This window comes from Myodes glareolus, chromosome 10 (assembly GCF_982192425.1).
Source record: "Myodes glareolus chromosome 10, mMyoGla1.1, whole genome shotgun sequence".
NCBI classification, from domain to species: domain Eukaryota; kingdom Metazoa; phylum Chordata; class Mammalia; order Rodentia; family Cricetidae; genus Myodes; species Myodes glareolus.
The window spans coordinates 42906382-42921865 of NC_142035.1; the positions used below are offsets into that span (position 1 = coordinate 42906382).

A 15484-nucleotide genomic window follows, 5' to 3' on the forward strand; every position below is an offset into this window, starting at 1 on the left:
CTCCAAAACTGTGAGCAAAATGAACTTCTTTGCTTTATAAAGCAGCCCAACTTGGGTATTTTCATTCTATCAATAAAAAAGACACTATTATACAGTGCTAACCCACAAGACTCATGACCAGGAACACAAATATTTGGAAGTGAGTTTTCAGACAGCTTGTTATGTATAAGAATTGTGGCCAAAGTTGATTTTTGCAACACTACACTATGAAAAAAAATGAAAAACTACCAGGTTTATTTGAATAATTTCAAAGTCTCTGTTATGCAGCAACATCACAAAGGAGCAATGCTGTGGAATATCAGTCTAAGATGTGCTACATTCGCTTATGCTGTGGAATGTTTGTTTAACGATGCAAAGATGTGTTATATTCCTTTATGTTGCACTTTCTTAACTCTATAAAGCTGTGCTACTCTATCTAAAACACCTGATGGTCTAATAAAGAGCTGAATGACCAATAACTAGGCAGGAGAGAGAAACAGGCAGGGCTGCCAGGCAGAGAGAATAAATAGGAGGGGAAATCTATGGAAGAGAGTGAGGAGTGAGAATAGGGAGGGGAGCAGGATGCTAGGGGCCAGCAACTCAGCCACACAGCCAGCCACAGAATAAGAAAGAAATAAAGATATCGAGAGTAAAGAAAGATAAAATAAAGTACAGAGCCAAAATGTAGCTAAAAAGAGACAGAATAATGTAAGTTAGAAAAGCTGGCTAGAAATAAGCCAACCTAAGACTGGGAGTTGATAAGTAAGAATAAGTCTCCATGCATTTATTTGGGAACTGAGTGGCAGGCCCCCAAAGAGTAAAATAAAAAACAAACTACAGAGCAACAGATCCTAAGTCATTCTTTAATGACAACGTCTCTCACCACATACCTGGCCGAACAGCCTGCACAGGCAAGATCCGGTGGCCAATAAATTTACCTCCTTCTTCATATGCTGCTATCCTCAAACAGGCCAGAGAAGGCAGAACTACCTATGGGAACATAAATGATGCTGGTTACAAGAGTAAGAAAATCGCAGAAAGAACTAGAAAAATATTTGAGTACCTGACTCTGCCTTTCCCAAACCAGGTATCTACTCATCTAATTTAGGTAAAAAGTTAAACTGCCTCTTTGTAAAGTAAGGAAAGCCATGAACAGCAACATTTGGGTGGTGTGGGAGGTCCTTCTGTCTATGTGTTGCTTTTATTGGTTAATGAATAAAGAACTGCTTTGAGCCTATAGCAGGACAGAACTTAGCTAGGCAGGGAAAACTAAGCTGAATGCTGGAAGAAAGAAGGGTGGAATCAGTGAGCCAACATGGAGTTACCACCAGAGTCAGACATGCATGCCAAAACTTTGCTGGTAAGCCACTGCCAAGTGGCAATACACAGATTAATAAAGATGGGTTAAGTTAAAAAGTAAGAGCCAACCAATAAGAAGTTAGAGCTAATAGGCCAAGTAGTGTTGCAAATGATGTGGTTTTCTGAGTGATTATTTCATGTCTGGGCAGCTGGGATGAACAAGCGACCCTTCACCCAACAATTTGGGTATACTACCATGCTTCAGAGAACATTCAAGCTAAAGGGTACTTTCTTTTTACATACACATCATCAATGAAGAAAGTTCTATGAACTCAGTTAGAGGTCTCACCATTGTGCATATAAATTTTCAGATGAAGCTGCTTTGACATATTAAATCAAAACCTAAAATTAAGGGACTGGGGTATGGCTTGGAGGTTAAAAATACTGGTTGTTCTTGAAGAGGTTTCAGGTTTAGTTTCTTGAATACAAATGGTGCTCTAGATATAACTACAGTTCTAGGTGATCTACACTTCTCTTCAGTGGGCACCAGGAATGTAGTGGTGCATAGAGTTACATACAAGCTAGACATTCATATAAATAAATACAGATAAAATATTTTAAAAAGCAAAATTAAAGCTTCACAATAACCTTCAGAATACAACCACTTTATCTACTCACAGCTACTGTGGGACAATGGTCTTGTACCTTGTAAAGATTTGTCACTTGTATTAGTTTAATAAAATGCTAATTGGATAGTAGCCAGACAGGAAGTATAGGTGGGGCAACCAGAATAGGAGAATTCTGGGAAGAGGAAAGGCTCAGTCTGCAGTTGTCACTCAGACACAGAAGAAGCAAGATGAGAATGCCTCACTGCTAAAAAGTACCAAGCCATGTGGCTAACACAGACAAGAATTAAGGGTTAATTTAAGATGGAATATTTAGCTAAAACTATGCCTAAGTTATTGATCAAAAAGTGTTCTAATTAATATAGTTTCTGTGTTATTATTCGGGTCTGGGTGGCCAGGAAACAAAGGAATAGTCTCTGCCTACACACAAGCAAATAATTGCTTGTTTAAGACATCCAGAAAACACCTGCCTCTTGCAGCAGACACCCACCTTTTTAAACACAATAGGTTCTTCCTCCCAGACAGGATTCACAGCATTTCCCTGGGATGTCTTGGTTTTAAAAGCCTTTCTCCTTGTGTCCACAGGCAAACCAAACATATCCACCTCCACGTAAGTCCCAACCTTCTTATCAGAAAGAAACTGGCCTGAAATAATCTAGAAAAGAGCAGAAAGTCTTGACAAACAAGTAACAAAGAGTTAGGAGACAACTCGAAGGAGGCCAGATGCGGCCTACAAGTGTGAAATCCTAAGCGAAATGAAATAAAAGCAAGGGTAGAGCCACCATTCCTCTCCCACTTAACAAGTAGACAGAGGAGACTGAGAATGGGGATGTTGGGAGCCAATCAGATGGAGTCATACGGGAACAACTGATGAACAAGCATCCTTGGATGTCACGAAGTTATCATGACCTCTGACCTCACCCAGCTAGCCATCTATAGAATTGTGGGCCTCCTTCGTCTAGCTACAGAATTAATCAATGTCCCATAGCTATATGAGATTTAAGACTACACATTTGCATAACATCTCCTAAGGCTTCCTCTATCTATATTCGAGTTGCCAACATCTGAGGGACGCATCACCTGTCATAAAGGTTAATGAACACATTAACCCAGAACTAACTCAGAGAGCTTTCCAGGTTACTGGTTCCCCGACTATTCAGGATTTCTGACCACATCAGCAGAGTCTTTGGCATTCCTCAGCTCCTAATGCTTATGTTCCCGTAACCATTATGCCACTAGCCAAGTCACCACCTTGGAAACCCTGCCCCTGTCATGGGTAACCTCAGAAAGCCGCTGAGTAGCTGATGACTTTGTTCCAAACAATCCGGATTCCCAGGTTAGCTCCATCGCTCCCTGCTCCTGCTGCCCTTTCTGGAAGGACAGGCACATTCTATTTGCTTCCATTCACCACTATGGCAGGTGGTAGATCCGTTGGATGTTGGCAACTTGGTCCACACAGAGAGGAACATGTGAGAGATGTTTTCTGAATATGTAAGTCTTAAAATCTCATTCAATTACACAACATTGAATAATTCCATAGCTAGGCAAAGTAGGCTCACAATTGTACAGATGACTAGCTTGGCAAGAGCAAAGGCAAGGATAAGCTTCGTGGACACACATTTGGTATCAACTACTGTTTTTTAAACTTGGGTTCTACTTGCTAGCAGGCTTTGTACAACATATTTGAAACTTTCAAGTGACATGAATCCCATCAGGGATGCAGACACTCCAAAGTTTGAGTGCTTATGTTGTTTGGTCAAAATCAGGGTCCTAAAGTAGCTCAGGGTTCTTGTCAGTCAGATGGAATGGCAGATCACCATGTTATCTTGTAGGTGTTGGACGATGAAGTCTCTGCCAGAAGACCCACATAGAGCTATGACAGGACCAATGGGATCCAGATCCAGGCTTGGCAATGATGAGAGAGGCAGGTGGGACTCTATTCAGTGGCCTGCATTTTGGATGGAAACTAAAGAGTAAATTTTTGATGGGGCTCTCAAATATTTCCCCATCCATCCCATCTTTCCTGTATCTCTGTCATGGTTTTAGAACTGTTTCCATTGTCGGAATAGAATTTTTAAGACAAAATGAATAAACAAAAAGACACATAGGAATGAGGTGGAGCAAATAAGTCAAACAACTACCAGTTTGTCTCAGCTAGGACAAGTAACAGAAATGCTACAACACAGTCTTCCATCAATACATGCTGCTTGTGGTGTCTTAACCATTCTTGACAGGAATCAAACTTCATTTGCTGAAACCCATTTGTTACAAGAAATATATTTATGCAGTGTCATTTTTGCCTAGTTCACTCTATAATCAATGGTTTGAAATAACTTCAAAAGATAAAATTATAAAAGATTTCACTGAAATTTTGTTTTTGAGACTTTAACATAAAGTGGCTCACTCTGGGGAGAACCATGGGCTGACAAGCAATGCTGGATATGGAGGCAGAGGCCTGTCACCCCAGCATTAGGCTGAGTTGGGGGAACAGAAAATTCAAGGCCAGTCTGAGCTACACAGTGACGCTGTGTGAAAAAAACAAGGGCTTGGGAGGGAGATCAGTGGCAAAGCACTTGCTTAGTAGGTCCAAGGCCCTGGTGTTTCATCACTAGTGGCATAAAGCATGCGTATGGGGGCTGGTGGTGTTTGGGTTAGATATGAAACTTTCAAAGGGCTGTGTGACAAATGTTTCACTTGGTTTTGTTAAGGTCAGTCTGAAAAATGCATTTATGTTGAGTTTTGTTTGTTTCTTAGCCATACAATTATTCATGAAAACACGAATGGGGACTTTAAAAAGGAAATTTGGGGGTTTTATAACACTCTAGTTTCAACAGTGACACATTTCCAGAGTCCACAGGGGAAGCTCTTTATAAAAACAGAGCCCTCTCGTGGTATTAAAATACTTCTTGACAGCTAAAAATCTGTGGGCACCTCTATTTATAAAACCGAATAAAAGGACTTGGAATTCATTTTTAGGATAAAATGCATAGTTAATAAAGCAATCCTTTAGATTATTAAAATGGGTTTTACATCCCTGAATATTTGGGTAGATTAAAATATACGCTGTGGTAACATGGAAGCTTTTGTTCAGTATTTAATAGTTAGAATGGGTGGGAACTAGGGGAGGGGAGATGGGAAGGTCTCTGTATGGGTGACGGGCTTCCCTGTGCATTTTCTAATGCAATGTTTGCCTCCAAAGGGATGACTGGCCAACGGGAAGTCTCTGCTCATCTATTTCTTTAGCTCCATTTATTTTCATCCTAAGAATACGACTCAGCTCCTTTATTTCCTTGTAGTCTGGGGAAATCGCTAATGAGTATTTTATCCTTAAAAGTAAAAAAAAAAAAAAAAAAAAAAAAAGTATGAAGGATCCTTCCTAACTCCTAAGTTTTTGATGACAAAGGTATTTCTTTATGTAATATATATGATCTTTAAGTCTCTTCTCAGGGACAGGTTTGTGACTTCATATCCAGGGTAGGGGGTTGGGGGATGGGGATGGTAAGGGTGGGAGTGTACGTACCTTAACGGATAGAGTGTTGGCCACTATCCCATCTACGATTCCTTCAGTAAATGGATCAAAATGCTTGTCCGGCCTCCTCATGAACTCTGGCTTTAGCCTGTAGCCGCTCTTCCCATTGTACTCATACATGCCCATGTTTATCTGCATAGCTAGGTCTAATTAGAAAAGCAGCCCAGTGTGAGTGCATCTGTGTTTGGAGATTGCAGAGTAGGACTATATAAGATTACAGTCCACTTCCCCGACTGTTCACACCTTTACAGAGAAATAATTACACACCATAAAAATTTAGAGACAGACACAAATTTAAAGAAAAAAAAAAGATGAGTCGTAATCCCCGTGCCTGCAAGCTGGTTTATAGTGTTAACCTTTTTCATTTTAGATACATTTTTTACAAATGTTACACCCATTTTAGCAAGTATTTTTTTGGCCTTAATTTTAACAACTGTCTAAAATTCCTTTGAATACATATATTTGAGTTGATGATTTTATCCAGTCTCTTCTTTAGATATATTTGTTTCTAGTAAATTTTTAGCATTTTACGTATGTCTTTCAGAGAACATCATAATTAAAGTTTTGAAAATTTAGCAGTGGGTTTTCTAGGAGCAAGGGGAATTATGGAGTCAAAAGGTAGGCGCATTAGAAAAGGCTGTTTTTGTTTTGGTAAGTCTTGTTAAAATGCCCTCCAGAAAGTTTAAACTCATTTACACTCATGCAAACCATTTTAGGGGATGTTTGGGGACTGATTTATACATAATCCATTTCAAGGGATGTTCTAATTATTTGTCTATCAATTTACAGAAAGGCATTTTAAATGTGCATTTCTGTGATTAATTACAGCCAATATGAATGGTTTACAGACTCTTTTCCAGAGGACTTGGGTTACTGATCAAAGTTTCCCCAGTCAGTACATTTACTGTAATTGCTAGGGTTAAAAAAAAAATGAAACAAAACACATTTTAGGGCCTAAGAGCTCAGTGGTGAAGTATTTACCTAGCAAGTGCCAAATCCAGGATCAAATAATAACTGTGGATTTGATTCACAGTATATATAGTGTGCATGTATACATATATGTATATAGTATATGTATATATATTTATATAATAAATAAAAAGTAGAAAGATTTTAAATCTCAAAAGCACCTAGGAAATAACTAGATGTTCCAAATCATCCATGAAGTGATATATTTGTACTATTAGGGCCAACAAAGAGGTAATAACAGGGTTGTTTCAGAGTTCTATGCAAGACGCTTTAGAGCAAGAGAAAAAAACAAAAATTTCTTTATTACTTTATCAAACTATTGTAATTACAACACTAAAATTGGACAAGGCAACTTAAAAGAAAACAATAGACCTCTCCTACTGGAAACAGTTAATATTGCTCAAGAAATTGCATTATTAAACAGAACTGATTTTAGGGCCAGGGAAATGGCTCGGCAGAGAAAAGTACTTGCCACAGAGCCCGACAATCTGAATTTGATTTCCAGGACTCACAAGGTAGGAGAGAGCTGTCTCATAAAAGTTGTACTTTGACCTTCATGTGGGTCACAAAGACAGGCTGAACACTGAACACACACACACACACACATACACATACACACACACACACACATACACACACACACACACACACACACACACACACACACACTACCAAGCAAGGTGTGAACCTCTTAGTGGCAGCATTTCTGGAAGATTTCTTTTATTCCTGTTTTTTTTTTGTGTGTGTGTGTATGGGTGCATCACACAGGTGTGTGTGCAGGTGCATCTTTATGTGTGAGTGTGTGTGTGTGTGAGTGTATGCATGTTTATGTGTCAGTGCACGTGTGACTATAAAGAACAACTACCACATGTACACGTGTGTGGAGGAGAGAGAACAACTCCAGGTGCTCCTTACGAACTGGTCACCTTGTGATTTTGAAACAGGGTCTTCCATTGGGACCCGAAAAGGACAGTCTAGATGCCAGCAAACCCAAGGGTCTCTGTCTCTGCCTCTCCAGAGCAGAAATGCCAAGCGCCTGTCAACACATCAAGCTTTATTATATGGCTCTAAAGTACCTCGGGTCCCTATGCTGCGAGGTAAGGGCTTTACCCACTGAGCATTCTCCCTAACCCAGGATTTCTTTTTTTCTTTATGCTTTCGAATTTCTAGTTTTTCTAATATGATTTTATAGCACTTTTAAAAATGCTTGAAAAAAACAGCATGACATCCAGATATAAAACCCCTTTCAAAAATTATTAAAGACATCTTAATTTTCAAAATTTAGTGCTCTTCCTTTGCTTTGATTATCCTTCATTGAAATTTAGTTATCCAATCAAATCTGCCCCACCCCTACTCCTAAGTTCCCAGGGTAATGGCTTCTGAACACTTGGAAATGTGACTTTGCAGCAATGGAAGGAAGCTGCTGTTACTCACCCACAGTCTGGAAATTGAGTGCCACCATCTGACAGCCAGCATTCCAGAAGAGCTGGGGCATGTAGTTGGAGGAGTCCACGCGTGTTCCTTTGGGATAGATCCTGCTAAGCTGCATCTTGTTGTATCTGGACCATCATGTTAAGTAGTGGATATAATTTCAAAATTATCAGTCTACTCTATTGGCTGCGAGGCTACTCTCTTACCTCTCACTGGGGGAACGGAGTAAATATTAATGATCACATTGCATTGGTAGGCAAAATAGGCACAGAATGAGTTAATAGAACAAACATGTTCTTAGAAACGAAGCATTACTATTGGGAAACTTATGGGTGCTCAATACTGGGACAGTAAGTGTGACTGAGTCAAAGTCTATGCAGTTAGGAAGCATTAACCACAGTTGTAAAGATGAAGGACACTGCAAGAAGCTGGACTATAAGTCACGGGGAGGATGGTATTGCGTGTGGGAGAAGCAGAAAGTATGAACCATAAAACTGTTTTTTAAATGCTCTGTCCTCATTTTCTTAACAATTGCTGGAAATGCTATTTGTCAAGACCACAGTAGTTTTTAAGATTAATAAGGAGAGTAAATATAGCACAGAAATTTCTGATCTTGTTTCAGATTTTCGTTCAGTTTCCATCCTAAGAATATTGCAGCCACTTAACACTGCTCTGTCTTTGTAACGTGGCAGACTGGCTCCTACCACCACTTAAGGCAGAGGTTAGTTAAGACCTAAGGCAGGCAAGACAGACTTGAGTTTGGAACTTGTTGACTATATGATCTTGGATAAGTTAATTCACCTTTTGTTCTCAGTTTCCTCATCAACACAATACAATTCCTCCATCATAGAATTCCTTTGAGAATTAAATAAGATAATTTATTTTAGAAAAAAATATCACAAAGTCAGTACTCAATACTGATGACAATGATTGTATAACATTACTTTAATTATAGAGTTCACATGTGTTCCCTCTTCTTTCATTGATAGTTCTCTCTCTCTCTCTCTCTCTCTCTCTCTCTCTCTCTGTGTGTGTGTGTGTGTGTGTGTGTGTGAATGTGTGTGTTTGAAAAATGCCATAGCTTAGGCTATGGATTTGGTGATCCTCCTGCCTCAGCCTTCTGAGTGCTGAAATTATATGCACGTACTTTCATGCTTACCCTCTATTGAGGAAGCTTTTGATTTGTGTGTGTGCTTGTGCACGTGTGTGTTGTGTGTGTGTGTGAATGTGCGCACGTGTGAATGTGTTTACAAGGTTATACCAGAGGCCAACCTTGGATGTTACCCGTAAGGAGTTATCTATATGTAATTATATCTATGTAATATAGCTATAATATGTAATTATAGGTATATTGCTCCATATCTAACTTTCTAAACATGTTGGTCCTGAACTCAAACTCAAGTCCTCATGCATGACTGAGCCATATTCTTAGTCCCACTGATGAGGTATAAAGGTGAATTTTATTCTAGAAATTGTTTCACAAAATTTAACTCTTTAGAATAGTAGCATTAACTTATGAAAAAATAACCTGAAGGCCTCTTTGATTTGTGATCCATGGGAAATAACATAAGACTAGAAATCACACTGACATACATGTACATTCATATCCTTTTGATTATTGTTCCCACTACTTTTTAATTGAACATATACCACGTGTGTGAGGTGCTAAGCCAGATTTATAAGCTATGTGCACATACCATTGATCTTTAGATTCATACACATCTATAAATCTGGAGAACACATGTCGACCAGTATATAAAGTACACACACTTGTGTTAAATACATTGTATCCATCAAACACCCAATCACAAAGCTACTAGCATTACTTCTGTTTGAAGATGAGGAAAATCAGAATTAAGCAAATTGCCAAGGAACTTAGAGGTTGATGGTTTGAGGCAGCCCTGCAGCCAGAGCCTCCACTAACCTAAAGTTAGTTCATTTCTCTATAGACCAGGCTACCCACATTGCACACTACAGTTGAGACTTGGGCTATAGACGGAAACCCATTCTGTGCATCTTTCTCCTTATTGAACACAAGTCCATGACTTCAGCTGGTGAGCTCAGCAGTCATTCATCAAATCAAGGATACTCTACAAATTCCACTGGAGACTTTGTAAGTTGCTCAAGTCCTTTGGTTTCCACGAAGGAAGACATTTCAAAGCTTTTATTTCTCTCTGAGTTCAACAACAACAAAAAGGGCAAGAAATAAAATTCAGTATTATAAATTATAATGTTATAAAAGAAATAAATGTTAAGCAAATTGGAGAATGACTGATTTAACTTCCAGTGTGCGTGCTCAGACTTCTATCCATGAACCAGATACCAGGAATAAAAGTCGAGCCTTGCAAGTTACCTCTGCATAGCTTGGGTGAGATATCCTCATGGCTCTGAAATTTTGGGCATGAATGAATTAAGTAACAGGTGTAGTATGACAAGGAACCTGGTTTTGTTCTAAATCCCTCCAGACTGACTTCCTGGGGGACCTGCAGATGTGGTGGGGATGTCGGTGCTGACATTGCCGGCTATTCAGGCCCACACAGTCAACCCTTAAAGTCACAGCTAATGTGGCATCAGAATTAGGATCTATCAAACGACAGTAATCCTGGGAGACATTCGAACTGCCAGTCTCATTTCCATATTAGATTACAACAGCCAAAGAGGTGAATGTGTTAAAGAACTCAATGTTCCTGAATATCGGAGCGTTAGGAAAACATGCTGAATGTGGAATTCAAGCCTCTAGAGGGGACAGGGGACAAAACAGAGTTAACTCGGACACTTTCACGTGTCTGACCTCAGACAATTTCCTGGTCTTCCCAGCTTTGCTCAGCGGCTACTCTCCACACTCAGATACGTGTTATACACAGCTGGCAAACAGCTCTGGGGTTGGAAAATCGGCGATCTTTGGGAAATTTTTTGCTCTTTGGCTCCCTTACTTTCAAAATGAGGCCCCTACTCTTTCTCCTCATCACCTAAGACTCAATCCATCTCCTACTTGCCTAGTTTGCTCTCGGGGAACCCCATTTCCTTTATTTTGGTTCATCATTAATTTACTTTCATGCAACTAATTATTTTAAGCACAGCTGTTAATTAAAACAAAGTCTTCACGATGGGCAAAATACAGCCAATGAGATCATGTCTGGCGTGATCACACGACATAATCACAAGGAGAACGTGTTCGAACGTCCACAGCATCATTGGGTCCCAGAGAATGTCTGCTTCCTACCCCTCCCCCTTCCAGCACCCCTGGGAGCTTTGCTATGGAGCCACAGAAAGTGAAGCCAAAGGGCAGGAAACCCCATGGTTTTAGGTTGCTTTACACTGAACAAGTTCACGTAATAAGAATCAGTAATTATGGCACCAGAAAATGCTGGACTCTTTATATATGAGCTGTGATGAAATGTAAATTCCTTATGTGCGTCAAGACACCAAGTGCCACTAAGTTAAGACTCAGGGCAGAAGGTCACAAATAGAAATGCTCAAGCCACATAGAAGCCTGAAGTTGGCTATATCTGCATTTTTTTCTTAACGAGGCTATTGCATTTAAGTAAAATTTCAGTGAAGCAACTAGGAAGCCCCAAGGATCCTCTTCTCTGATCTTAACTTGCACCTTATGTTAGGATAAGGGGCACTTCCTCAAAAGGGTTTTCTCCACCAGGTAACAGAAAGATGACTTTGTATTCACTATGGGTGTATAGTTGGGTGAGGAGAAAAGAAAAAGTGATGCTCCATGAGTGACAGTTTCCTCAGGACAGGAAATGAGCTGGAGCAACGGAACCTGGGTGGGTTGGTTCTGGTTTGTGTTACCAGGCTGGACAGATGCCCAGCACGGTCACTGTATGACTACAACCCACAGGGGTTGTAGCAAAACAAATGAAATGCGAAATTCTCCATCACTTGGACACGGTCTTGATATCTTTCAGGGAACCATTAAGTATGTGGAGGAGCATCACGAAATGGTTATCCTGTGGTTTTCGGATATATCAACTACAATATCGAAGTGTTAAAAGGAACTCTATTTCCGCAATGATGCCAAGACAGCACAATCCGTGGAAATATTCAAGATGTCCAGAATAGAACACTTCTTTCCAGTTCTGAGTGCCTCCTGGCTAGGCGACACTAGGGATTTCTCCTGCAGAAAAGCTTACTTTTTGAAATTTCAAAGGACTCAAACTTGACAGGTTGAATATAGTTCACGAGGTTAGACATCTCTTCTGTGGCCATGGCCTCGCTGCCGGCGGTTCCCTGGATGTAGGAAAAAAATATTTCCAGAGTCAGCATTATACTACCCAGGGCTAGCTTCTCAGGAAAATGGTCATATGCCACCAGGGAGCAGACAGTCCTTCTGTTCTGAAAAGAAAGAACAGCTGCAGGTTGGCCCACCGCAGGAGAAGAACGAAAGGCAGGCCGGGTCCTCGTCACAAATACTTGGCGGCACACGTGCTTAGAGTTTGGATATGGAGTATTTGTGTACACATAACAAATATTTTATGGATGAGTCCTAAGTCCAACAAAATAAATTCTCCTTTAAAACTCAAACACATGTTATACCCACAACCCATTCTTTCATTGCCGAGTACTAACACCAGCATACGACTTTAAACATGAAATAAAAATTTCACACTATGGAATTTTCCAGTGTGTGCTTTTCAGGTCAGCTTTCCAAAGTTTTGGGGGTTTGGATATTGTAGCTTCTATTTTTTCAGATTCTGTATGCTCGGTGTATGGCTATTTTATGAACGGGAGAGCTGGCAGGGTGGTCTGGAGCCAACAGCATCAGCACCATCCTTTGTATATGCAGGTCCTTAGCCTCCCCGCAGGCACTGGGGCCGAAAATCTGCATTCATGCAGTGATGCCCACAGGAACTGTTGTTCTCTATTACAGAGAACACAGATGAAGTCTACAGTGAGTAAGTCAAGAACTCTCTTGACAGTAACAACTATCATGTAGGTAGACACCATATTAATGGAAAAAATAATTAAGCAAAGGTTGCCTTACGGAAGTAACTGGAAGCTATGCAAACAATTTCTATTTTCCTTGATAAGCACTCCCCTCCCTAATGGGCTCCTGTATGACCAACTTTGCCGTCTGGCAGCAGGCTAGCCGCTTAGGTCCCAGAGCGGGGCCATCTGACATTAAATCCAAAGGCCACGAGTCAGAAGCTATTCTGTTACTCATCTGCAAAATAAAAATAAGTTCTCAGCAGTACGGTTTTGTAATTATTAAAAACAACTTAAAAAGCCAGACGTGGTGGTGCACGCCTTTAATCCCAGCACTCAGGAGGCAGAGGCAGGCAAGTCTCTGAGTTCGAGGCCAGCCTGGTCTACAAAGTGAGTTCCAGGACAGCCAGGGCTACGCAGAGAAACCCTGCTTTAATAAATAAAGGATGTGAGCTTGGACAGCGCCTGGCAAATGGTAAGATTTTAGGTTATTTTAGATGTTATCTTCAATAACATATTCATTAATACAAGTTTCAGTGAAGAAAATCCATATTATTACTTGCACAAGACAGGCCTCTCCAGACAGGTCCCACATTTTCCCATCTTTTATTTTAGAAGAGAAAACACACAGAGATGAGGATTCTTTGTGAAAATAGCAGCAGAAATCCTCCGGATAAATGTTAACTGGGAAACAGCCATTTGAAAACAGACAATTGCAAACGACCCAAGTGGACCCTGAAGCCACTCTCAAGCGCAAGCAGCATCCTCGTTATTACCGCAGCTTCCTTTTGGAAATCAAGATGAAATTTAGCAGGGACACAAGGAAGCACATTTCAAACTAAGCTGGACACCATGGCTCCTGTGTGCTTCCTCAGCTACACGGAGGCAGACATGGGCTTGAGCCCAGGCGTTGGAGGCTATCCTAAGATACACAGTGGGGCTCATTCACAAGACAAACAAATAAAATATATACAAATTCAGACCACATCAAAGCATGTAACTATAAGGAAAAGAATGCCAAGGAAGAATAGCGTATTGATCTGTGTGTAGTGATACACACCCATGATCCCAGCAGTTTAGAGGCTGGGCGAGACAGGAGGATCTGATGCAAAACGGAAACACGGACTCCCTGTCGCATTCCGAACATTCCTACAAACCTGCGTTTTCTCTGCTCTTCAGATCACTCCACAAATCACGGAATTGCCTCAAAAAAACCTGAAACTGGCGACCAAATGGCCTGTGCTTACTCTTTTTGCCACTAGATGGCAGAAGGGGATCATGAGAGACCCGTAAGATGGCTACCCGGGGACCAGCGCTCTAGACCGAACTCACCTCGTCCATTGAGGACTTTTTACAGTCATCATCGTCGTCGTCGTCGTCACTCTCCGTATCCGCTTCCCCTGTCAAATTTTAATCACAGGCATGATTTCAGAACTCGAAAGTTTGAAGAATTTGCAGAAGCACGCTACCGACTAGGTCAGGGGTGCCCTGGAAAGTAGACATTCTGCTTCTTTTAAAGTTATTTCCCCATGCCCGCCCCTCACAAGGATTTATGTTTTCTTAGTAAGAGAGAATTAATCTGACATTTTGACAAATTCGATTTGGGATAACATTGAAAATTTCAAGTTCAATTTAAAAAATGCGCATTTTATAATCTCCTCTTTCATTTGTTTTTTTTTCAATTTTTCAATTTTTTTTTAAAACGTTCAAACCACAGTTCTCCCTCCTACCTCTCCTCCCGTCCCCTCTTGCCTCTCTTCCAACCCCCCAATCTACTCCTTCCAAAGGATAAGGCCTCCCATGGGGAGTCAACAAAGTCTGGCAAATTAAGCTGAGGCAGGACCAACACCCCCCCACTCCCTCCACCCCCCCCACCCCCTCCAACCCCCCACCCCCCCAGCCCCCCACCCCGCTGCATTAAGACTGAGCATGGCATCCCACCATAGGGAATGGGCTCCAACAAAGTAGCTCAATGCACCGGGGATGGATCCTGGTACGAACTATAAACATATGTCACTGAATATAATTTTATTTCTGTGCATCCTATAGTAATGTGCATGTTCTCTTGCAGGGATGTCAAACCTGCTCTAACAGGATGTGGCTCTAACAGGGATAAACCCTACTTTCCTTTTTCCGTCCTCTCCTTTGTCAGGCTTCTTTGAGGCAACCCTGGCCAGCACACAGCTCAGTGACCAACCTTCTCCAAAGAAAGGCCCTCCCAGAAATTAAAGAAGTTTATGAGTGAGATCAGGAACTGTGGGGGAAAGGCTGTACAAATAACGACACGAAAGTGTGGATGCAGCTATTAAACAGTGCATAAGTCATAAAAGTGAAATCCTTCACCTCTAAGAGTGCAAGAGCCAGAGCGAGGATACAAGGATACAAGGAAGTAGTGTCTTGTGCACTCACAGTGGGCGTGACAGCACACGCAGACCTCAGGAGGGGACAGGGAGAGTGTGAAGTCTCACCTTTAGCGGAGAAACTGCTGGCAACTAATAGCTTCCGGAAGAGGGAGAGGTGATTTTCGCTAAGAGGCTGGCCCCTAAGTTGATCATGTTTGAGGGGAAGGTTGCCCATCTAAGGGTATTCAGGCAGCCCAAACTAGTATGAAAGAATTGAAATTTAGTATTAAAGAATTTAAAACTAAAAAAAAAAAAATAGGATACAAAGTTGCAAAGGTAGGAAAAGGGGAGTAGATCTCGGAAGAGTTGGG

At 41.0% G+C, this 15484-nt stretch overlaps 1 protein-coding gene across 2 annotated transcripts in view; it reads right to left on the reverse strand.

Moving 5' to 3' along the window:
* Plcb1 (phospholipase C beta 1) overlaps positions 1-15484 on the reverse strand; it is a 700152-nt gene that overhangs the window by 136127 nt on the left and 548541 nt on the right. For both annotated transcript variants that reach the window (XM_087911176.1, XM_087911177.1), the window contains exons 15-21: positions 14104-14171; positions 11979-12075; positions 9923-10007; positions 7837-7961; positions 5425-5579; positions 2395-2559; positions 870-969 (exon numbers count right to left, since the gene is read on the reverse strand). In XM_087911176.1, coding sequence (XP_087767302.1) covers positions 870-969; positions 2395-2559; positions 5425-5579; positions 7837-7961; positions 9923-10007; positions 11979-12075; positions 14104-14171 — 795 coding nt within the window. The remainder of the gene's footprint in view (positions 1-869; positions 970-2394; positions 2560-5424; positions 5580-7836; positions 7962-9922; positions 10008-11978; positions 12076-14103; positions 14172-15484) is intronic.